At 38.4% G+C, this 26,207-nt stretch overlaps 1 protein-coding gene across 6 annotated transcripts in view; it reads left to right on the top strand.

Moving 5' to 3' along the window:
- BCKDHB (branched chain keto acid dehydrogenase E1 subunit beta) overlaps window positions 1-26,207 on the top strand; it is a 287,874-nt gene that overhangs the window by 206,674 nt on the left and 54,993 nt on the right. For 4 of the 6 annotated variants that reach the window (XM_033428571.2, XM_033428572.2, XM_033428570.2 and 1 more), the window contains one exon: window positions 23,704-23,850. In XM_033428571.2, coding sequence (XP_033284462.1) covers window positions 23,704-23,844 — 141 coding nt within the window. In that variant the 3' untranslated portion in view covers window positions 23,845-23,850. Of the gene's footprint in view, window positions 1-23,703; window positions 23,851-25,632; window positions 25,922-26,207 lie in introns of those variants that run through there. The other 2 variants (XM_004270090.3, XR_007470535.1) reach the window with 2 other exon arrangements.

The following is a 26,207-nucleotide window of genomic DNA, read 5'->3' as shown; positions in this document are numbered from 1 at the left end:
GGTCCCTGACCTCAAGAAGCTAATAGTCTAATAGAGAGATGTGCTGTGTACGGGATGGATGTGTGTACATTTGTGTATATATATGTAACACGTGTTTGTGTGTGTGTTATAACAGGAGCTCAGGAAAGGTAATACCTCAGGTCTCCCTGGGGGGTTCAGGGAACGTTGTTCAGAGGACGCTGGGTTTGGGTAGCCAATAGCAGGACCACCATGACAAGAGAAGTCTTCTGCTTTCCCTCAGTCTTTATGGAAAGAGCTATGCTTGTGGAATTGTCAATGTGGAAGAGAATTACAAGTCACAACTGGCATTTTTCTTCTCTCTCTCACCCCTTGTTTTTAAAGGGAACCAGTAGGAACCAGAATACTGGCTGACAGCTTGCCAAGAGTGTGGACTTGCGCAATTTTTTTTTTCTGTTTTCCCCCTTGTGGTACCCAGCTCACCACATTGCCATATTTGAATGAGTTAATAATGTTAAGCTTTCAGAATGGCATACAGCATGCAGAAAGCATTCAATAATGTCATTGTAATGTATTGATGTCACCATTTATCATCATGATCTCTCTTGAATTACTCATCACTTTCCTGCCATAATCGTATGGAAGAAATCTCTTGATTTGGGCCACCCTTTCTCGTATTTATGGTTCATGAAATGTTAATAGAAACATAATACCTTCTTAGAGACAGTTTTTTTGGCCACTGATTCAATTAAACCTTCCATACTCTCACAAAAATGAGATATTTTCGCACTGTATCTGGGATATGGCCCCCCAAAAAAGTATATAATGAATAAAAATCTAATAAAAATACCGAGGCACACACACAAATATCCTGACCTAAAGCAAGTTTACATTACGAAAGTGGTGACATTTTTAACAGATAAAAAATTAGTATACAATTGACCCTTGAACGATGTGGGGCTTAGGGGCACTGACCCTCCACACGTAACTGTATCTGTGGGTCCACATCTGGGTATGTGTAGTACCTCGTATTTATTATTTAAAACGATGTGCTTATAAGTGGACCCACGTAGTTCACACCCCTGTTGTTCAAGGGTCAGCTATAGTTAGTCTAGGTCAGGCAGCTTTCACCGCACGTGCAATCCCCATCACTCTTGGTAGGAGCTACCTAGAGTGTGTGCTGAGAAGGCTCCTGGGCTCAGAGAAGATGGGCGCCAGCATCCGTTAGCGACATGCACTGTGGGTGTGGACTGTCGGCCCTGGAGGAGGAGTGCCTCATGTTTTCCATCTTTTTTTTTTTTTTTTTTTTTTTTTGCGGTACGCGGGCCTCTCACTGCTGTGGCCTCTCCCGTTACGGAGCACAGGCTCTGGACGCGCAGGCTCAGCAGCCATGGCTCACGGCCCTAGCCGCTCCGCGGCATGTGGGATCTTCCCGGACCGGGGCACAAACCCGTGTCCCCTGCATCGGCAGGCGGACTCTCAACCACTGCGCCACCAGGGAAGCCGTCATGTTTTCCATCTTTAAATGACTGGGTGGGAAGGGCCGTGGAGAACTGTTGCCCTCTAATCTTCTGATTTGTAACTTGGGATCTTTCCCCAATTCTGTTGGATAACCTTTCCTGGAAAACCCTGCTTCTGTGGTCACATCATTCCTCAAGGAAGATGCTCTGAACAGGACGCCTGGGGAATGAATGGTCATGGTAATTTAATACACCTGGAAATAAATGAGTGGCCATCCATGTGGTCATGAGAATGATGTTAGATTCCTAATATGCTCTTTTCAAACCTAAAAATGTTTATGTGTTTCATTAACATGACCATAATTTACTGAATCCTGAGAAACTTTCAGAGAAGTCAGCTTGCCTACATTTTAAAGAAGGAATTATACCGAAATGAAGAATAGTTCTTTACCTTGACGGATTATCGTCTTTAATGTATCTCAGCTGATGTGAAATAGGAAACTAATGTCTAATGTCCCTGAGAGCTGTAAAATATTCGCTAGTAATCAAAACATAACACATTCCTCTCCTGATTTTCTGTTCCTCTCTCCTACCGATCACAGTTCGTAAAATATAAACAATTACACCTGGAAGTTCCAGTAGGAAAAGTACAATCGTGAAATCAAATGTGTCTTCTCACCTCATATATGTATTGTAGTATTTTGGTAAACATCAAACTTTAAATAAGCTCAGCAGATATTTACATGGAGTGGACCACGTGTGGTGGGCAGTAGAGAAGCAATGATGGATAGAACAGGGTACCTGCCTTGGAGGAGCATTCATTTAAGAGAAGAGGTGCTCCAATTTGGATCACCACTATCTAAAGCAGGTATATGTACATTATTTAGCAGCTGTGAGGTGAGTACTTATGCAAAATACCGCCATCATTTCTCCTTTATTTACTACAAAGCTACCATTTTCAAGTCCATGGAAGGCAGTCCATGGTGTGTGTGTTCTAAACAGAAACGGAGCCATTAGGAATTGGGATCTGCCCAGCCACCTTTAGCTAGAGAAGACTTTGGCTTAGTGACTTGTGGTTGTGTGGAAATGAAAAGCAGAGTTATTGGGAAGTATATTCACAAACGGAGGACTATAAAATTGCAAAAATAGCATGAATCATGAATAGTATAAAATCATAATTTCTCCATCATTACCAGTAAACATTTATGGAGACCCCCCAGAGGGACTGGTTCCGGATTTTATATCTTAGGTTAAACTTGCCTTTGCCTTCTGTTCTTGCTGTCCCATAATTGCCCCAAATGTTCTTTGTTAATTTGCCAATGACTTTTTAAAAATATAGCCTAGTGTATCTGTGGGTTTAAAAAAATTTTTTTAAACTAATTTTGGTGAATCCATAAGAATTTATAAAAAGAGCATGACAATTAAGAACACAGGCTCTGACATGGATGCATCTAGAGACTGTCATACAGAGTGAAGTAAGTCAGAAAGAGAAAAACAAATATCGCATATTAATGCATATATGTGGAACCTACAAAATGGTACAGATGAACCGGTTTGTAGAGCAGAAATTGAGACACACAAGTAGAGAAAAAAACGTATGGACACGAAGGTGGGGAAAGCAGCGGGGGTCGGGGGTGGTGGTGGTGGGATGAATTGGGAGATTGGGATTGACATGGATACACTGATGTATATAAAATGGATGACTAATAAGAACCTGCTGTATAAAGAAATAAATTAAATTAAATTAAAAAAAAAAGAACGCAGGCTCTGGAACTGGACAGAGCTGATTTCAAATATTGTTTCTGCCACATGCGAACTTGGACCACTCACCTGCCTTTCTAAACCTCAGTTTCCTCTTCTCTAAAATGGGGATAATGAAGCTTCTTCCCACTCATAGGGTTCATGAGGATTAATGAGGTAATGCAGGTCACATGCTTAACCAGCTCCTGGTATGTGCTCATAATATTTGTAATAATACTATTAGTATTATTTCAGCTACAGAAAAACAGCTTCTTAATTTGTTTTCTGCTAGTAATGCCTCTTGAGTTATCGTATCACTTGTGAACACATAATACAAATTGACCTTTTTTTTTTTAGAGTGATCACTTTTATCTCTGCACAAAAAAATGATAAATTCTGTTATCCCACATTTTCTTTTAACACACACACTACCTCCCAACACAAACAAATTTTAAGACACTAAAACACCTTAAGGAGCTTTTCTCAATCAGAGTTTAACAAGTGGGTTTACACTCGAGTATAGAGACCCATTTCAAACTGTTTTGCAGTAGAGAGAAATTTGTCGACAATTTTGTCTGCAGTGAATTCTCCTCTCTCCCTGTCAGCATTCCCCTAAAGTGTACTTTCTCAAATGGTATTGTTTTCCCTTTAAATTCTCACACTTTAGCCATCATTCTCACTTCTACATTCCTAGAGTTCTTTCCTGCACATTGATTTTGCTAATCCTCTTTTTCCAACTCTATGGAATTGTTATTAAGAAAAATACTATTTCTCCTAGTTGGTGACTATTTTCCCCACTTGTTCAGCTTAAGTTAGAGACAGCGGAGAAACAAGCCTTGACTTCAATGATTCAGAGGTCATTTGTAGCAGCCGTTTAGCAGTGTACTGGTTCTCAATCCTGGCTGTACATTGGAATCGCCTAGGGTTTTAAAAAATCCTGATCCCAGAATAATTAAATCAGAGCTTTGCAGGCAGGAGTGGGACGGAGACATCTATTTTTAAAGCTCTCAGGGACTTCCCTGGTGGTCCAGTGGTAAAGAATCTGCCTTCTAGTGCAGAGGATGCGGGTTTGATCCCTGGTCGGGGAAATGAGACCCCACAAGTCACAGGGCAACTACTGAGTCCGCCCGCCTCAACTAGAGAGCCCGCGTGCTGCAAACTACAGAGCCCACACACTCTGGAGCCTGCACGCCACAACTAGAGAGAAAACCCACACGCCACAGCTAGAGACAAGCCCGGATGACGCAACAAAGAGCCCGCATGTGGCAACTAAGACCCGACGCAGCCAAAAATAAAAAATAAGTATTTTTAAAAAATAAAATAAATTAAAAAATAAAGCTCTTCAAGTGATTTTAATGTGCAGCCAAGTGAGTCCTACTCTAGGATAGGGTTCTGTAAGGCCCGAGTAGATTGGAGTCATTGCAGGAACGAGTGGTGGGGAGGAAATCAAACAAGAAATGTGGACTGCCATGTTGATATGTTTTGGTGGGAAAGGGAAAAAGAGGGATGAGCCTGTACTTCAAGGAACTCCAGCAATAAATACAGCATCCACATATCAGGAACAGCCCACTAGCATGTGTGTGTTTGCACATATAGCAGTGAGGCTCAGCCACTCCCTTAGGGTGGGGAATCAACCATTTAGGGGTTGGGGGTGAACCTGTAGTCTGCAGAACCTTCTAGGTGATTTTAATACATCTGTACTTTCTGCATTCCCCTCCTTTTTCTCCCCATCCTTCTCTCCCCGCCTCCCACATGTGGCTACCTTGTCCTTTTCCTTGTAAATCAAGTGGGAGGGGTCTGAGTATCAGATGCTTGATCTCAGAGCTGACTTCCCTCATGGTGGCCATAGATTTATAACAGTTCCAAGCAAGAGTTCTAGATTCAGCCCAATTAGACCATAGAGGTCACCCTTCCTGAACCAGTGACTGAAGTCAGAGGAATAGAATATGCCCATTTGCTAAGTCAGTGGAGGCCCACCCCTGAGCTGGGGGAAGTGTCAGCTTCCCTCCAAATTCATGGGAGACTAGAGGAAGAAGAATGGAACCGTAAAGGGAATCTGGATACTAGGAGAAGAGGAAAAGATGGGAATGGGTGCTGGTAGACAGCCAGTACTGCCCACTGCGTACATAGAAGTCACAGGGATTCAGTATGTTGAATTACTTTACGTATGAACGTTATTGATACTTTTTTATGGGGACATTTTGAATGGCATACAGAAAATACTATAGTGTTAACTAGAACTTTTCACCATTTATCCACACAAATATCTATATTTGTGTGTGTGTGCGTGTCTGTGTGTGTATGTAGTTCTGTGCAGTTTTACCCCATATATAGACTTGGATAGACACCACCATCATGATACCCTTTTATATTTACACTCTCCCCCATCTCCAGTTTACTGGCAACCACCAACCTTTTCTCCATCTCTATAGTTTGGTCACTGCAAGAAGGTTTATAAAAAATGGAATGTTTTGAGACCTGACTTTTTTCGTTTAGCATCATGCCCTTGAACTCCATCCCTGTTGTTGTATATGTCAATAGTTCATTCCTATTTATTACTGATTAGTTTTTCATGGTAGGTTTGACTATACCACAGTTTTGTAACCATTCCTCCACTGAAGGACACTTGAGTTGTTTTCAGTTTTTGCTACTGTGAAAAAGCTGTTGTGAATATTTGTGTACACATTTTTCGTGTGGATATAAGTTTTCACTTCTGTGGGATAAAGGCTCAAGGGTGCAACTGCTGGGTCAGATGGTAAGTTTAGTTTCATAGGAAACTGCCAGACTGTCTTCCAGAGTGGCTGCACCATTTTGTATCCCCACTACCCATGTAGTCGAGATCTCCTCATCCTCACTAGTGTTGGGCGTTATCACTGTCTTTACTTTTCTGTTCAAATAGGTGTGTAGTGTTATATCATTGTGGTTATAATTTTCATTTCCCCAATAGCTAATATGTTGAGCATCTTTTAATGTACTTATTTATCTATCTACCTTTTTAATGAAATGTCTGCTGTTCCTGTCACTTGCCCACTTTCAAATTGGACCATTTCTTTTTCTTTTTCGTTTATTTTTTGGTTCGTGGGCCTCTCACTGCTGTGGCCTCTCCCGCTGCGGAGCACAGGCTCCGGACGCGCAGGCTCAGCGGCCATGGCTCACGGGCCCAGCCGCTCCGCGGCATGTGGGATCCTCCCGGACCGGGGCACGAACCCATGTCCCCTGCATCGGCAGGCGGACTCTCAACCACTGTGCCGCCAGGGAAGCCCCTCACCCATTTTGTTTATGGTGATAAGATTATTTTCACCAGTATGGCCAGCACTCATGTGCTTTTTGATCTTGTTACTGTGAAGCTAGCTCCTTTCAGTATTTATTCAGAATAATACCTCAAACAAAAACATTTTGTAACTTCATAAGGTCCTAGGGGTTTCTTTTGTCTTCTTTGTTTTGTTTTGGCTGTGTGGCCATCTGTATTTTATTGTCGCTTTTTGCCATTTAAGTGTCAAAATTGTCATCGGAGACAATCAACTGAGTCTAAGCTTTGTCAAGAATTTAGGGAGAAGTCATTTTTGCTCGAAATCTGCTGCCTCTGTTATCAGTATCGAAGGGCTAGCAGCTCTGAAACCCTTGCCTTTCTCCAGCTGGAGAGATGTGAAGATAAGTGAAACCTGGAATTTTTCAGGTGAACCTCTAATTAGTGCGTACCTGCCGTGTGCCAGACATTGCATGCTAGGATGATTTCTATTAAAAAGATTCAAGAAAGGCATTTGTTCTTTCAGCAACTGGAGTTTGATTTCCTTTATCATCTTGCTGATCAATGTCTACCCGCAGTGTGAATGATGGAGGAGAAAAGCTAGAGCCACACTGGCTTGCCACTTACCTAGTTGGTACCAGATTCAGGACAGGGACCCAAGTCTTCTACTCTTTAGAACAGTATTAGTCTAAAGCCCAAAGAAGTCATGATGTTTTGTCATTGGAAAACATTTTCTTCACAACACAAAAAGATAGCTAATTAGAATTTACTGGAACTTTCTAAGAGATTCCAAATAATAGAATTTTTAAACAACCAATTAAAATAAATGCTAAGGAAAAACAAATATACCCTTCTAAACATTGGCTAATTGGATACCCAGAAAACTTTCTAGTTATATTTTGCCTTCATTTTTAGATTATCTCACAATCACCACAAGCTGCTAGTTAGCAAAATTATTATGGGGCTAGCTCAGAATTTGCTATATTGGAATCAGCTTTGGTGACAGAAAATCCAGGGGGGACATGAATGAGGGGGAAAGGTTTCTCTCTACTGCCCCCAGATAAAGTATATGAAAATCTGTTTCTATCTGCAGTGGATTCCTACTTCTCTCGCCAAAGGAACAGTAGATACTGTGTCCAAAGTATGATCTCTGTACACGTTGCTAGGTTACTCAATTTGGAGCCTTTCTCTTTACAGTACATAATCATAAAAAGCCACTGAGAGAGAGATAGAGATACGAGATAGGGAGAGGAAATCAGTAGTGTGAATAAATGGGAAATTGATATTGTCATTAAGACACTGGATTTGGTAATAAGTGTGTGACTAGAAAAGACGTTTGAATCCTAGCCAAGACAGCGTTCCGTTTAGCCACAAACTCCAGTAAAATATTTTCAATTCTAAAACCTCCTATTTTTATTTTCCTAACTTCCTCAGAAGTGGGCAGTTCTGTGTGGATCCTTAAAAAGTTTTCCTACCAAACGAAATGGCAATTTCCTCCAAATGACACACAAAAAGCGATCTGTTCCTTTTTGTGTACTTTGAATCACTGCCCTCATCTCTGTAGTGTTTTGTGTCTCACTCAGATTATCAGCAACTCTAGCATTCGTCTCTAATGCTATTTCTTATTTCCTGTAAATGAGCCCTGCATTTACCTGGAGAATCTTATAACTGTACATGGCTACTCTTGTGTGTTCTCTGAAGGCTACATATACGTAAAATATCAGAACCATCTGTCACTGTCTTCCTGCCAGGGCTGGTCTGTTGGCCATCTGGTGTCCCCTTCCCTCCTCGTTCCTCTGTTGTCCCTCTTTTTTTTTTTTTTTGCGGTACGCGAGCCTCTCACTGTTGTGGCCTCTCGCGTTGCGGAGCACAGGCTCCGGACGTGCAGGCTCAGCGGCCATGGCTCACGGGCCCAGGCACTCCGCAGCATGTGGGATCTTCCCGGACGGGGGCACGAACCCGTGTCCCCTGCATCGGCAGGCAGACTCTCAAGCACTGTGCCACCAGGGAAGCCCCTGTTGTCCCTCTTTGCGTGTGTACTCCCCCACCCCCAGGCTGTGGTCCCAGGGGCCTTCTCTCCGTCTCTGGGTCACACGAGCTCTTTCCTGCCTCCATGCTTGTTGTATGACCTGCCAGGGATGCTCCTGGACCCTCATGGTTTTCAGATGCTGCCTCCTTAGGGAGCCCCTCCCTGAGCACATGAAACTTACTGTCTATCACAGACCTCTGCCTGTTCCCTTTCTAACACTTCCTCATACCTGTTTCTCCCACTAGAATATAAAACTCTCTGGAGGTGGGGACACGCTGGGCTCTGAAATATTTGATTGATGAATGATGGAATACATGAATTTTTAAAATTTCTGTTGGAATATAGTTGATTTACAATGTTGTATTAGTTTCAGGCATACAGCAAAGTGAATCAGTTATACACGTACATATAGCCACTCTTTAGATTCTTTTCCCATATAGACCATTACAGAGTATTGAGTTCCCTGTGCCATACGGTAGGTCCTTATTAGTTACGTTTTTTGTATATAGTAGTGTGTATGTGTCAATCCCAATCTCCCAGTTTATCCCTCCCCACCTTGCCCCTAGTAACCATAAGTTTATTTTCTACATCTGTAACTCTATTTCTGTTTTGTAGATAAGTTCATTTGTAGCTTTATTTTAGATTCCACATATAAGCGATATCATGTGATATTTATTTTTCTCTGTTTGACTTACTTCACTCATTATGACAATCTCTAGGTCCCAAAGGCTTCTTGGAAATGGGTACTTGAGCTGAATTTGAAAAGTGATCTTTGCAAATGAGATCATCTATACCATTTTTCTAGATTCCACATATGTATGTTAATATACGATATTTGTTTTTCTCTTTCTGACTTACTTCACCCTGCGTGACACTCTCTAGGTCCATCCACGTCTCTACAACTGACCCAATTTTATTCCTTTTTATGGCTGAGTAATATTCCATTGTATATCTGTACCGTATCTTCTTTATCCATTCCTCTGTTGATGGACATTTAGGTTGCTTCCATGTCCTAGCTGTTGTAGATAGTGCTGCTATGAACATTGGGGTGCATGTCTTTTTGAATTATGGTTTTCTCTGGGTATATGTACAGTAGAAACTAACACTACATTGTAAAGCAACTATACCCCAATAAAAATTAATTTTAAAAAAAGTGATCTATGTGAAGACAGCAGGAGATAGAAAAATCAGAGCGTTTTCGACGAGAGAGGTTTGTGTGAAGGTGGCGTTATAAAATAGTAAGTTTTGGGACTTCCCTACTGTCCAGTGGCTAGGACTCTGCACTTCCACTGCAGGGGGCATGAGTTCCATCCCTGGGCCAAGAACTAAGATCCCACATCCTGCATGCTGCCCAGCGCAGCCAAAAGGGAAAAAAAAAAAAATAGTAAGTTTTGGAATGGAGGTGGGCCTGTGTGTGTCTCTGCTGGGCTGGGAGGGAAATGGTGATAAAGTATAAGCTCTGGGGAGCTAGCAAAAGCTTCTAACCAGGGGAGGGACCTCATCACAATGGCAGCAGTGTGGGGTCTGGTACATGAGTAAGAGGGTTCAGTTTTAATCGCCAAGGAGTAAAAATCTCTGCACCCCACTTCCTGTCTTGTTGATTTTTTTTGCCTCATCAGTGACTAAGCTCCTTGACACCCCAGAGTGAAACAGAATAGAAGTAAAAACTGGAATGGTTGCGTTAGCAGATATTTACAGATGCCTACTCTGTGTCAGGCATTGTACCTCTAATACTGTGGGCTGTGAAAACCAGTGTACAGGTTACTTTTCAGTGGTGGTTTTCCCAAGGTAAAATGAGACACATCTTAAAGATTTAGCTATTGGTGCCTGAGCCAGTGAAGACAACTTCTTACCTCCTTAAATAGGAGGGAGATGTATGTAACTTAATAAATGTAATCAATATATGCATTACCTTGCACAGTAGGTAATAATTACTTCACACACACAGTAAAAATTACGTATCTGGAGACAACCACAGATAAGAAACAGAACTATTGAAATATGTGCTTCTTTTAAGAAACTTCCAAGAGCTGCATGGAAGCGTCTGTTGTATTCTTGCTGTCAGTTTTGCTTTCGACATGTCATCTGCTCTCCGGAAACCTGACTTTCTTCTTCTGCCTGGACCCCCACACTATAACGTGTTCCAGCTGTAACATCCTTAGATTACTTATGCCACAGATTTTACTGTGTTTTGAAACTGAACTGGAGTACAATGGCTGATTTCACTATTTTTTGCATTTATTTACAAAGCTGCATTCTAGGGAAATAATTCAGTCAGCAAAGATATTTGTTTTGCACAAAAAGTGGTCATTTCAGTCTTGAAACTAGTTCATGTTGTTATCACCACAGAAAGGGAAACCGTTTTTTTTGTTTGTTTGTTTTTCAGAATAGTAGGGTTCAGAGCTGTTGCTTATTGATAGGGGAAGGGCAGTTGCCATAGCAACCTAACCGCCTCTGGAGGGAATGTGGTCATGGCCTTAAGCATCCGGCAACCCACCCAGTTTGGAGAGCCCCTCTGAAAAGAATTTCCTTTCACGGAAATCGAATTACTGAAATAAAAAGAGTTGAATTTCTGTAGCTCAGATGTGTCCGTAGGTTCGTGTTGCACACTGACTGTAATGAAAAGCAAAGCATTTATTAGTTGTGTACATACACAATGAGACCTAGAAGGACACATCAGACGGTAAACTGCTTGTGACTATGGATGACTTTGTTCTTTACTTCTTTTGTTTTGCACATGTTAACTTTTAAGAAATAAATGTTATTTTACAAACCTTAAGAAAAAAGCATTTATAATGAACACAGTATATGGGATTTTCTTGAGGAATGAGGTTCAATCTATTGCACGTTCATTATTCCCTAAATAGGCTCTCAAACACCCAAAGCCACCTTTATTCTTTTTTCACGTGAGCTACAGAGCTTGAAAGCCATTTCAACAAGATGCTGATCGAAAGTTTTTATCAATATTTGGGGCATTCAGTGAGTGTTCTTAGGTGGAGGAAACTCATGGCATGTAGAAATCTGCTCAAGCTGTGCTGAGTGAAACAAGTGACTTAATACTCTCATCTAATCATCATGTAACAGAAACCGGCAATCGGCGGGTCTGCCTCCAGAATTGCTCGCAGGGCAGATTGACATGTGAACACTATATTTCCAGGACCAAAACCCCACTACATTTGCTCTGCGGCTGTGTTTAATGGTTATCAGTTTGGCACGCGGCATGATTGTTTTGGAGAGAGAATAGACGCTTCAGATTTCCTTTTGGCAATTCTGGAGTCACTGAAATACCTACTGCCGAAGTGAATCATATGAACTTAATTAGATTTGCTACATCATTAGCATTTGAGGAAACCTAAGGAAAATCCTTGTGGGTTGGTGATTGGTTAGGTCAAATAGAAGCACGCTTATTGAGGGGACTGGAAATTGAAAAAGATGAAATTCTACTGCCTCGTAACCCAGATATATTATCTACATAAATCATTTTTTAATCCAGCTGTCAAAGTGATACTTTCCCAGGGATGACCGAAATGCTTGTCTCAGACCACCGGGACCTCTCTGCTTCCAGGCACAGGGACGGACTCCTCTGCACACGGCCAAGTCCACTTGATGGCATGTGTGTGTGGGCAATGAGCTTTACACCTATAGTGAGAGCTCACGGCTATTTAATAGACACCCCAGGGCCAGCCGGGCAGGCTGTGCCGGTAACCACTAATTGAAGTTGGCAGACCTCATACCGCACTTAAATTTACATTTTAACTTTAAGGTGAACTTCATTGCAATGTATTGTCTGTTGTTTTCATTGCAGGAAAAGAACTTAATTTTCTTCCCAAAAGGCATTTCTTTAAATGCTCCAGAAATTTTCTTCTGTACTTTGGATTCCGCAAAGTGACTTAATCGTGGAGAAGAGCCATAAAATATTTACTGTGAGGAGAGGATTGCATTTCGTATTCCAATTTAAGTTAAGGCTAGGATACAACCTGTAACCTATGTTTATCGAAACGATTTTTCTAATCTATCAAAAAGCCGTCACATTCTTTATCAAATGACTTAGCCACCTAAGTTCATCTAGATGTTATCAGCGATAGGGAAATAAATGAAAGCAAGTAAATTTAATTTCCTGGTGAAGCACTTGAATGATTTTTTTTTTTTAACTTTTAGAAGAAGAAACTTTAAACCTACAGCCTACCATAGATTGAACATACAGTTTTTCCTGAAAATTCAGGATCATCTTCAGAACCCCAAAGTGGCAGCTTCTGCTCTGCACTCAAGCAAGTTGCTGGTAATTAACCAGAAACAAGTTCCAATCTTGTCCGCTACACCTTCCCCTCAGTGTCTCCCCAGTGAGTACATAAAAGATGCAAAACATATCCATCCGAGCTTAACCTCCTGTAACTCTAATTAAACAGACCCATCTATTCCTCCCCGCCCCCTCCAAGGCACTAAACTGCTAAGCTTTTTATTAAAATTGAAAAAAAAAAATCTTGATTGGAATTGACATAAACGAGCAGACAGTTTCACCAGTTTCTCTTTCCCGGGTATAATGGTAGCCCAGGATACAAATTTTACCTTGTATCCAAGCAAGACTCTTTTGCCCACTTATAAAGTCTTGCAGCACACTCAAGGGTAACCAGGCCAGCTGGTTCAAATACCGCCAGGGCTGCATCTACCTCTGTGACCTCAGTCACCTCATTTAACCTTCATCAGCCTGGGCGCCTCACTTGCTGCCACCACCTAGGCTAGTTGAAAGGATTAAGTGAGATGATATACATAATTATACTTGTTTATTATTAAAAAAGAACATCTCTTGGTTACTATTTAGTGAATCTCTGGCTTTTCTGTTCTCTGTCTACATGTATATACTCCTTTTCCTGAACCTATAGGCATAAGGACAAACACATTTTTTTTCCTGTAGCTTCCACGTTGTTTCTTAGGATATTCATCACGCGTTGCTTAAAGACAAAATTATTTTTCTGTGTCCGTGTGTGCTTGTGCACATTGTTATCTGTGATATATGACAAATAGGGAATCTCATGTGATCTCTTTGGGGGATCAGTGCTATGTGTCTTAGCCTGGTGCCTAATTGAGGGACCTGATTAAATTTTTATATAGTTCAGCTCCAAGTAAGGAGATTAAAAAATAGTAAGTAAATGCTCTGGTCCATTCAAATAAAATATGTGAACATCACCTATTTATAGAAACTATATAAATGTAGTTCATCAAAATGTACTAATGAACAGTATCTCTGGGCATTTCTAATATTAAATTTTTGTACTTAACTATAAAAGTTACCAGAACCAGGTCTCAGTTACTAACTACACCTTCATTAGTGTATCTATGGTTTAATCAGGCTTATTAGAAATTTGTCCACACTGAGCATACAATACAGACCTTGTGAGAATATGTGCAGAACTGCGTTCATCTCATCGGCCTACAATTTATACAAAGTTGGAAGTAGAAAAGGGGATGTGCATTATCCCCCTAATTCTCAAATATCTGGATTCTTGAAATTTCAACATGAAAATGTGTGTATGCGAATGTATAGACATTCAACCTGAAAAGCTTCTTTGCAAGAAATATTAACCAACTGTAAAGGTAGAAACATACATATGTAAATACAGTAAAGAAGAAAATATATTTTGGATACTGTATTATATTTTTTTTGGATGCAGACCATAATTACAATGGCTAGATTTGTTTTAAGGAATAGGTTAAACTCATCATATTAGCAAAAGTTATCTGCAAATAAATAATGAGAGCTCTTATAGGTCTTTTCTTTACTCAGTCAGAGATTCCTGCCAGAAGCTTGTTTGCTTTGTTAATTTGTTCAATTATTAAACTTTGAGAATGCTACTACTACTGGGATCTACTTAACAAGTTTGGGAATAAACCTCCCTAATAATTGATGGTAGCCTAAAACATTTATTTCTGTGCTTTTCTTATTAAAATTGCAGTGATCTGGTGAACAGAATTAAACGGCTGAAAAATAACTTGGTCTGATTTATTCATTCAGCAAAACCAAGCTTAAAGGCTGTGTTGCTATGACACCCAAGATTAACTTAAAAAAAAAAAGTATGCTTAATTTCAGTAAAAACATTGACACATCTCTTTTGGCATTATGTAGATAAAATAAAGTTGATTTTTCCCTTTTCCTTGATTTTTTTTTACATTTAGAAAGTTGTTTTAGCATTCTTTTAAACATAAACTAGAAATTTAACATATTAAAGAGTAAGAGAAAACAGTAAAGAAAAACCCATTATACTGTAACAAAAGAGTATCATTTGTAAAATAGTAAATATTTTAGCCCTCTTTTTTTTAATTTTCTTTTTATCCAGCTTCTTAAATTTTTTAGAAAGATGGTGCCAGATGGGGGAAATCACTCTATTCCAGTAGTTTCGTTTTATAATTAGTCTTGAAACTTAAAAAATAGGTTGCAAAATTGGGACAGTGACAAATCCTACTAGAAGTTTTCTGAGTGCAGGTTCAATCCCCCCGACTCTAAAAGAATATATTTTCTATGCCATGAAACAAAGGAATCATCAGGTCGCTTTAGCTAGAATAGATTTCTGCCTTCTGAGCACCATTTGGTGTTGCGAGAATACTATACAAAGAATTTTGTTGCAGAACAAGCAGAAAAATCGAATGCTTTGTAGGATCATCAAAAGTTGCTTTACAGGAGCATTTTAAATTTCCTAGTGCCAAGCAAAGCAAAAATCCTACCTTACAGAGAGCGATTTGTTCATGAGACGACCAAGTGCTGCACTCGCTTATGTTTATCATTATGCATTCACATTCTAGGGAAATTCCACTTTCAAACTTTGCTGCCGTGTGGATGCTTTCTTCTATAGAAAGAATTTTGAACTATAAAATTTGACCAGCTTCAGCATCTGTGGAAATTTGAGAGCGTTGCCTTTTTTTTCTCTCTCTATTGAATGTAAAGTGTTTTAACAAAAGCGTTGTAGCCACAGTGCATATTAAATGTCCAAATTCGCACATAGTGTATCTCAAAAGAATTTAGACTTTTAACTTTTTAAACCTCAGAATATCTTTGGAGACTGATAGCAGCAAATCAACAGGATGTGTTATGGGAAGATTTAATAAAGAAATGGTTTTTTTTTGGCTTTCAGTTGAAAATGATGAGGCTGCTTCAGGTCATAGCCCAAGACTGTATCTGGGGGAAAGTTTGAAAACAGAACCAAACCAAAGTGGTTTGGATGGGGTGCTAGTTTTAACTTTGTGATTGCTAATTTAGTGTTTATGAAAAATTAAAATGAGCTAATATTCGTAAAATATTTAGTACAGTCCCTGGGCCAAAATGAGCACTGTGTACTTTTTTAAAAAGTGATTTCCGATAAGATTATAAATTATAGAAAGAAGTTGTCACTTGCTTTCACTTATTTCTGATTTTAAAATAGTGAAATTTACTTATATAATAAATTATTGACTTTAATGTTAAATTTTGATTTTAAAATTTGTTCTACCTCAGTTTCTACAGTACTGTAGAATTAATGTATAGAGATTCATAGATAATTTTATATTAAGATTTTGTATATTCTGACACAGCTGTTGAATTTGAACCATGAATCATTTCTATGTATATTTTAATATCATTCTCCAACTTTGTGTTAGGTAGCTAGACTGTATCCAGGGAAAGCCATTTAGATCAGAAATAATATTTCTGTCTAACTTCAGAAAAGAGGCTTCCATTTTAAAAATGGAGTTTGAATTTAAATGACTATCCTAACTGAGAATTCAGTTCCATACTTTAACTAGCTGAAAGAAATCTTGGAAAACAAAAATTGTACCAAATTGCCAGTAATTTGCATTAAAGAGGAAGAATTGGACTTTTTATTTTTAAGTCAGCAGCCATTGAAGATATTCTAGTGAAGTTAAGTAATAGAGATCTTAGCTTTTAATTTAGTCAAGATTATGATTATAAATGAAAGCTTTGCTGAAATAATTGGGATTGACTATAATGTTTTAGGTGCTCTACAAATCTGGATGAAATTATATTGTTCATATACTGTCTTATTTAGTTATGTTGTTTCAACTGTGTCTTAAAAGTGAGAGACCTCATATCAACAAGTGTTTGCATCTCATGTGCATGGTGTTAGAAAAATAAAAAACATAGCTGTAATGATGGGGGAAGCATCCTGTTAGTTTGGAGGTAGATTAGGGACTCCGCTGTCTGAAGAATAAATTTCATAGGTCTGTGCTATATACAAAATTGCTACAGACGTAAAATGTATATTTTAAGCTCTGTTTTAAAACCACGATACATTCTGTTTAAACCATTAGCTTAAATGCAACATTTTATTTTACATTAGTAAAGTTGTATTTATTTAATTCAGCAATGAAATTAATTTGGAGTTGCTGGCACAGTGCCTTCACAGGTTTCTGTGACTCATTTGTCATTCAAGACACCAGCACCATTTTTTCCTCATCTGCTGAAACATGTTCTGGCTGTGGGCGAGTGTTCATGGTAGATTTAATACAAATTTTCTCTGATAATATTTGGAAACTGGGTGATGTCTAACCTTGCGTAAATAACTAGGGCTAATCAACTTAAAATCAAAATGTAAGTCTCTAAGTTCATGGACTTTAAAGCTATCAAACATGCATCATTTTGGTATATTAATTTAGTTTTTCTCATAATATTTTGGGTTAACTCTTGCTCTGCACATTAAGATCCCTAGACAAGGAATTGCATTCAGAAGCAAAACCTGTTGTTTATTGTTAAATAATAACTAACAAGGACTAAATGGAATTGGAGTTTAGGTTTAAAACTTCACAAATCACTTAAAGCTATTTCTTAATGTTTTTCCTAGAGAAGAAATGATAACTCTATGATCTATGTGTCTTGTTCAGTGCTTGTTACATTTATAGTTTAATTCACCCTCACTCCCAGCGCCCTCTTAGAAACAAAATGTATTCTCCTAGTTTAAATGCATTATGGTGGCGTAATAATTATTATGTGATATAACCCGGACCTTTTTGTTTGCCAAGTAATTTAAAAAACAGTTTTCTGAGTTACTACTTTGAAATTAAGTTGTGGATTGATGTTTCTCATTATTCCAAGAAGGAACATGAAATCTGGATTTATCAGATAATCTGATAGACAATGTATTTTGACTTTGATGTGTTTCTCATTGCAGTGACCTGCATTTCTGACTTTCCATTAAATGTTTAGGAAAATTAGTTGAATAGTTTTTCAGGAAAGTGAAAGGGATTCATCATCCTGTATCAACTATAAGAAAGTAAGAACATATATGAAAGACCTAAATTTTCTTATCTCACTTTAGACTTCACAATTTTCCAACTCGAGGTGCTATGTAGTCTTATGCAATGGGCTGTATCCAACTTTCTGTCATTAGAAGGACTGAAAAAAAATTATTCCAAAATTGTTCTTACAAAGAAATCTGAGTCTGAAATTGCCTTGAATTAAAAAACAAACGACTGCTTTAAAAATAAATCAAATGATATTTGATGGGCTTTATTCTTGACTTTTTTGAAGTGTGTGTGCCTCGATTATATTCAGTTATCTGTTGGGCTCTTTTACTTGGAATCTTCCTGTAACTGACGGACAGGCTACTTTTCTATAGTAGCAATGCTTGGAAATTAAGTTCTTTCCGGGGGAATGGGAGGGTGGGGTGGATTTTTTAACCATTTCTGGAGCTTCTGACTTCCTGATCTGGCCACACTTACTAACCTGTCATTCTAGGCCCAGGAACTGGCAGTAAGTGTGTAGGCTCCCTGCTTCTCACCAGGGGGCAGCATCAGATCCTGCCTTTCACTGGATGCAGCCTGGCTCCTTCAGTAGCTTCAGTGGTCTCCACCCTCCTTGCTCATACAGCACGTAAACTTGTTTTGGTATTTTCTTGCATTTTTTAAGGCTCAGTAAGTGTCCAATAAATGGTAGCTGTCAGGCACTGTGTTACAAGGGATATTACTTCTCAGTGTTGACTGTTCTGTATACCAGGATCTTGTCTTCAGTGATGTTTTGGGCTATCATTTCAGATACCTTGTGTTTATTAGAACTTGAAAAATCTTAAGAGGAATACAAAGACCTAGCAATTATTAGGTCAATTATACTTCAAAAACAAGCAAACAAACAAACTCACAGAAAATGAGATCAGATTTGTGGTTACCAGAGACAGGGGTTGGGGGGAGGGGAATTGGATGAAGGTGGTCGAAATATACAAACTTCCAGTTATAAAATAAATAGTACTAGGGATTCGCTGTACAACATGATAAATATAATTAACACTGCTATTTGTTATGTATGAAAGTTCTCCTCACAAGGAAAAATTATTTTTCTATTTTTTTAATTTTGTATCTATATGAGATGATAGATGTTCACTAAACTTATGGTGATAATCATTTCATGATGTGTGTGAGTCAAATCCTTATGCTGTACACCTTAAACTTATACAGTGCTGTATGTCAATTACATCTCAGTAAAACTGGAAGAAAAAAACCCTTGCAATTATTGAGCACTATGGTATGTCAGGCATGAAAGCAGGTACTTCTCATAGGCTGCTGCCCAAGCTAGAGATGCAAAAAGGCAAGGTAACAACAGAGTCACAGAACAATAGAATATCACAAGGACAGATAGGTTAGAAGTGGATTTATTTAGAGAGAAACACACTCCACAGACAGAGCGTGGGCCATCTCAGAAGGTGAGAAAAGGCACAAGGACAGAATTTGTAATACTCCTCTTTTGCTGTTGACTAAACAGAGCCTTGGAGAGGTTAAATCCTAGTAGAACAAAGATTCCTTTCAGATAGAATTCCAAATTCCATGCTGTATCAATTATATTATACAGCCTTGCCATAAAAACAAGAAAAAGATTTGTTGAGAGTGACCATAGCCACACTGCGGAATGCTGGAAGCTGATTTCAGTGATGTGAATCCTGTGACACGGTGACAGGAGAATTTACGGCTGACGTCCTTAAAACTTTCGTGGGGAAATGAGGCTAAGTTTTGAGATGTCTTGAGCGATCCCATGAAAGCCCTAACTTATATACATTTACATACACATGTAATAACATATAACCTGTATTACATTCACCAAAACATACGGATAAATGCAATACTTGGTTTTTTGTGTGATGAAGACTGTTACAATCTACTCTCTTAGCAGCTTGCAAATTTGCAATACAGTGTTATTAACTTCAGTTGATATTAAGTACACTTAACTTTTAAAGCCTATCAGTAATATTTTGTCTTAATCATGGATCCTATTTTATTAATTTTTATTTATTTTTATTTTCATCTGCTAGAAAATTTACAGGATCTCTGTCGTCCGCAATTTCTCCAAGATACTTAAAATTTTATTTTGTTTTGTTACAGAAAATCGGCAAATAGAGAATTTTTCTTTTGCCCGGGTCTATGATTTTTTGATTTGAAATTGTTATTTCACATTGTTTGCTTCCTTTTCTGGTTATAACATGCATAGCAACCCAGATGGCTCATACATAAACAATTTGAGTTATGCTTCTTTAAATTATTTAGGATAGCCTAGGAGTTTCCTGATACCCAGGACCATCTGTTTATTGCTCTATGTGTTACCTTCATGCTTAAGTGTGTGCTTTCAGCTTTTCCACGTCTTAACGTCTACCTTCCTTATATACATGGGAAAGGCTTCTTAGACCGAATTTAACCCTTTTGAGGCTCTGTTGTAAAAACCTTAATCCCAGCTTGCCTTCCATTTTATTTTTATTTTTTCTTGTTATTGCTATTCTCAGTAGTTGTGCTTCAACATTTGCAGAATGAATGTAGTCAGGTTTGAGTCTTAACTTGGCTCTGTACGTAGCTTGTCAACCTTGGGCAAGTTCCTTCACCTTGGTTTCTTCATCTGTGAACTGGAATATAATACCTACCTCATAGATTTGTTAAAATGTTTAGATGAGATAAAATACAATTCATTTAGCACCACACCTGCTGCATCATAAGTACGGGTTACTATTATTATTATTAACATATTTTGGAAAGAAAATTCTCATAATTACAAAAAGGCATATTCAGAAGTAAATTCAAATACCCTATATTAGAGTTTCGTGCAAGGGTCTTTTGGAAGGAATATGTTCTTCTCAAAGCATCTGATTATTTATACCACAAGCACGGTATATGTAGGTGTTACTACCTGATTGATTTAAGGTTTACTTTCAGTTCTTCTCATTGGATCCAAGGTGAAACTTTGGACCATGAATAGCTGGAAGGAAGTTTCTCCTGGCACCTGGCTGGGTTCTCTTCTGTTGCCCCTGATTACATGTTCCACTGTGATTTGCTTTGTAACCTCACCGTCCCATCTGTCATTGTTCCGTGTGGATTGAGCCTGTCCACATACAAGCTCTCCAGGAAGAGAGACCAGAAACTGGTACTTCTCATCTTAGCCCCTGTGCTGGAGACTACCTGCAGTCCTCATGACAACCCTGTGGGTTAGGTAACTGTTTATTCCGAATTTTATGCAGATTAATATTTCTGAATCAAAAATCATCCCAGTTAAAAAAATATAAGTGTACTTATGTGACCAATGGAAAAGAAGAATATGATGAATCTGGATTGTTTTGAAAATTCAGGGCATATGGTTGCTATAGTTATGGTGTCAAAATGTGGTATATAACGAAGAGAGATACTTTGTGCAGCATTAATCTGGTACATTGATCTATAAATCTGCCAATGAGTTTCAAATATTCCTTTTTCTGTGTGTGTGTGTATGTACAGCTTCTATATGAAAAAAACTGAGCTTGAACAAGGATGCCAGTTTTAATGGTTGCCCAAAGAAACATGTAGTCACACATAAATCATTCATATGTGAACCAGTTCAGTGGGAAGTAACTCTGTACAGCTGCTTGACCCAAACATCTTATTTCCAGTTGCTTTAAAAGAAGTTTTAACACAAGTCCGTGGAAAGAATAACTTGTCTCTTTAATATACTTTAGATAGCAAAGCGTTAAAATTTCATACTGTTTCCATAGGTTAGGGTATATCCTTATAAAACTGAATCATATATTCTTGAATTGTCTTCCATGATTTTTAGAGTTACTTTTTATATATTTATATAAAGTAATTTATAATAATTTAATTCCATATACCTTACAGTAATTGTTTCCAAATTAAGAAAATGCTACATATAAAATCACAAATTTGTGTTAACACAAAATAGGAACTTTTATCCACATAAGATGTTTCTTCTTTTTACTCTTTACTTTTATATCAGTGCCAATTAATTACAAAAGTAATACTGTGTCACAAAAGCTCCAACAATACATATAAGGTACAAGTAGAGTCGTTTGTCACTTCCTTGTCACTCCCAGCCTCCAAGGGTGGCCTCTGTTGACAGTTCAAGTGTGACCTCACAGACCTTTTTCTATGCTCCTGCAAACATGTAGATGCATTCCTGTAGAGTGATTCTCACATTCTTGAGAAATTAGAAGCATTGCTGTTTAAAAATAAATTTTAGTTTGGTGATGTTGGTCATTCTGCTAAAAGGAGTGATTTTCACAAACACTGAAACATCATTTTGTCATAGGCCAGCTTTCCAGGGAACTAGTTTGAAAGAATAATATTTTATACCAGGTGTAAAATCAAAGGTATTTAAGGGAAATATTTTCCCCTGGCTTTTCTGTATTTTGCAGTGCCCGTGGAGAGTTTGTGTATGAAGAATGCAGTATTCAGGGGAGGCGGAAAAACAGCTCGTGTCAACTAAAGTAATAAACTGAGTTAATCCTAAATTGACAATTTAAATCCCTTCAAAATAACTTGTTTCAATCAAGAAACAGTCTACCCAATCTGTCATCTCTTTTGAGCTTATTAGTAGTGGAATTTCTTAGGTGACTCTTTAAGCCTTATGTCTGCAAGGTTCTCAAGTTATTGATGAAGATTTCCTGTTGCTGGGAAAACCAGCACTACTTGGTGTTTGATACTGTACGTCGCAGTAGTTATTTGGGGGGCAGGAAGAGTGTGCAAATGGCCAGCTGCTTCCCTTTGGGGCTGACTCTTCTATTCCCAGGCCCTTTCTGCCCTGATACACTTGTCACTGGGAGAAATATATACAGAAGATAGGGACTGAGCATCAGCATTCCTTTAAAAATTTCTGCTCAAATGAAATGCAAAACTACAGTTAGTAAAATATGTAAGAAAATGTGGACCTTTCCAGAGCATTTGTGACACAAAGCAATGGAGAAAGTGGATGTGAAAACTCAAAGATGTGATTTCAGGTAATAGCTGTGAATGGTAATATCATTTTCCTAAGAATAGTTTAATCACATATCTCTTTTGAGATTTCTTTTAACTCTCTAAAAATTTTATTTTCAAATTTGAATTTGTCACTTGAATAACATTTCTTTTTTTTTCCTGAAGATAACTTTCTACAGGGTCTCCTGTGGTCAGGATCTTACTTTTTTTAAATTAATTAATTAATTTTTTATTGAAGCACAGTTGATTTACTATGTGGTGTTAGTTTTAGGTTACAGCAAAGTGATTCAGTTATACATATGTATATATTCTTAGGGATCTTACATTTTTTTGAACCAGATCTCTAGCCTCCTGGAGTTCATAGTCTCTCAGGGAAGATAGATAATTGGGCAAAAGCAATGGATTGTGCTGAGTTCAGTGCTGTGGGAGTTCAGGGCAGAAGCCTCTCCCTCATCAGTGGTGCAGAGTTGAGGAGGTGCTGTCAAGGAAGGCTTCCTGGTGGAGGTGACTCCCAAGGTGATAGGTGAGAGATGTTCACACATCAGTTGGGCAAAGAGCGGTAGTGGGCTTGGGGTGTGAGTAGCCAGGGGACTGTCAGTGTCTGCAAAACCTGGCTGTGAGAGAGACCTGAACATAGGCAAGTAACTGGTAGTTCAGTCTGGTTACATAGAGTAATTATAAATATTTATTGTGAAAGTAATACATGTTTGTCCTATATAAAATTTGAAAAATTCAAGAAACAAGAGAAAACATATACTGTCACTAATTTCAAGCTGCAGAGTTTACTGTGAACATTTGTCATTTGTACGCAGCCTGTTTGGTATAATTCCACTTTGTCTTAAGCGACAGATATGTATGTAGGCATAAAATGCATATACATATATGAAAACATACCTTAAGTAAAACTCGGATCAGGCCAGACAGCTGTTTGTTACCTGCTTGTCTCACATTAAAATATTATCGTAATGTGAAACAATTATAATGCCCCGGATGCCATTGTATTTGAAAGTGAAATGTTTCATTTCTGTGAATAAAATATTTTTGAAGCTAACCATCTGGATTCTTCTCTGCAGGAAGAATGTTTCCTGAACCTGGAGGCTCCTATATCGAGGGTATGTGGGTACGACACGCCGTTCCCTCACATTTTTGAGCAGTTCTACATCCCAGACAAATGGAAGTGCTATGACGCCCTTCGAAAAATGATCAACTATTGACCCCAGGTAAGTCTGCCCTGCGTTTTGAGAAAGCTAGTGAGTGTTCCTCACATTAACGTCCTGTTGATCAAGGAACAACCGTCATCAGTGTGTTGTCTTTTCATAAATGGCAACTTCCAGAACAAAGTGTGGATTTCAGAAAAAAAAAAATGTGAATTTATAGTAGTATGTTGACATTTAATAGAAATATATCAAGCATATGCATTATCTGATTTCTATAAAACAGATACATGCACATGTTAACATTGAATAATCGCTAGATGAAGATGCCGTCTGCCATGATCGCAAATATACCTTACCCTGTTGTTCCAACTTTATCCTCGTTTCTATATATTTTTATCTGCAATTTAAACCGTTCTTGAATAGGGTTAATTTCTGTTATTTAAAGATGGCTCTTCAGGCACCGTTAAATTGGACTCCAGTGATTTAAACTATATGATGATCCAGCGCATTATGAAATTTGCCTTCACGTTATCTTGAAAGATACGTTTGTTGAACAGGAAACCTATTTATTATGTATAAGGGAAATTGTTACTTAAAAAAAAAAAAAATCCAGCACCGCTACCATTCCCAGAACCTTTCTTGGCAGGTGAATGTTTTAAAATTATGGCTAATAAGTGACATTTATTCATTGTGATTTTCTAGGTCATGCTTTTCTGTCCCTCTGGCAGTGTTATTCTAGCAAAAATGAATACCATTTAAAGACTGTTAAGTTAGTTTTCAGGGCTTTAATATAGAAGATGCTATCACCAATACACTGATTTATTTTACCTTTGGCATTTTTGAAATGGTTCAAAATGCATAGATAGGGATTAAGTGCTTTACATTTTAATATCTAGGTTGTCCAAATAATAATAATACATTTTGAAGAACCATGATCTTTGAAAGGAAAGGGAAGAATAGGCTTTATATAATAGCCCATACTTTTTAAAGATTAGGAAATACTATGATTCTTGAATTCTGTGTATGGGTAGTAAAGCCAGCTCACCTCAATCCAAAGAGAGAGGTACCTTTACATTTGGGCACGTAGAGAAAATAATGCCCTCCGTCCACCACTATGATCCCCACCTTTTTGTAGTTCTATTCTATCCTCTATTCTGAGGATATTGTCATAGGCATTAGCAGGGCCATTAGTCTACATGCCCCAGTATTCTCTCAGACATGCAGAGGTAGACACTGTATTTCTGATGGCCTCTTAATGTCTGTGAGAGCAGCTAGCTTCTACAGTCTCACTTAAGCCTGGTTAGAGGACTTCCTCACTTTTATGTCCATCTTGTTCCTTGCATGGACCATCCGTAATGGAAAGACAAGGTAATACTCTGTGGCCGTGTCCTTGTTGCTTTTTTTTTTTTTTTTTGGGCGGTACGCGGGCCTCTCACTGTTATGGCCCCTCCCGTTGCGGAGCACAGGCTCTGGACGTGCAGGCTCAGCGGCCATGGCTCACGGGCCCAGCCGCTCCGCGGCATGTGGGATCTTCCCGGACCGGGTCACGAACCCGTGTCCCCTGCATCGGCAGGCGGACTCTCAACCACTGCGCCACCAGGGAAGCCCCTGTTGCTATTTTTAAAGTAATCTTTAGGTGCTGGTTTTAAATTTGGATATGTATTTCTTTTTGAACCTAAAAAAAAACAAATTTAGACCTCTCATGAAAATACGATAAAAGAAGAGTAACTCCTCTATGCTAAAAGTTACATATGGCATTAAAGAAAGTAGTCATGCAGTTGAGAAAATCTGTATTTAATTCATGGTGGCCAGAGTGTCTATAATCGTTATTGACTTCTTTTACAGAAAAACCGGAAGATTAGGACTAGATACGGAAATATTTTTCTGAATTTTTAAATATTTCCTCTTCTTGAAAATAGAGTTTTTATGAAATGAACCGACTTGGATATTGGCTGGAAAATGATGAATTAATTATTGTATTCACACATATGAATTGATAATTTCCGTTAAGAGTTATTTCAGATTAATTTTTAAAAATATTCTGCATGGTAGGCTTATAAATTCCATTTAATTACATCTGTAAATACTGGATGTGGGATACTATTCAATAAAGCAAAAATGAGGCTTTGTTTTTGCCTTTAGTAAAAAGAATTCTTGTGGCCGAGTAAAAGAGTGACGTAACTTGTTAATTCCATCTGAATGAAAGTGAAATGTTTAGAAATGCTGATTTTTCAACTTTATTGTATTTGGTTTCATTCTTTATGGCTCAGATAGTTGTATGTTGATGAAACTTCTGGAATGTTTTTACTTGTTTTTCCCACTTGTCCCAACAAGGTGGTCTACTGGGGGGCATGCTCATCTTTTCTCCAGAGCGTGGTGAGGCAGGAAGGATCATCTTTGCTTCCGCTCTTTCTTTTTCT

Source organism: Orcinus orca, chromosome 12, assembly GCF_937001465.1.
Source record: "Orcinus orca chromosome 12, mOrcOrc1.1, whole genome shotgun sequence".
Taxonomy (NCBI): domain Eukaryota; kingdom Metazoa; phylum Chordata; class Mammalia; order Artiodactyla; family Delphinidae; genus Orcinus; species Orcinus orca.
Note: the sequence above shows the minus strand (reverse complement) of the source record. Positions and strands in the feature narration are given on the sequence as shown.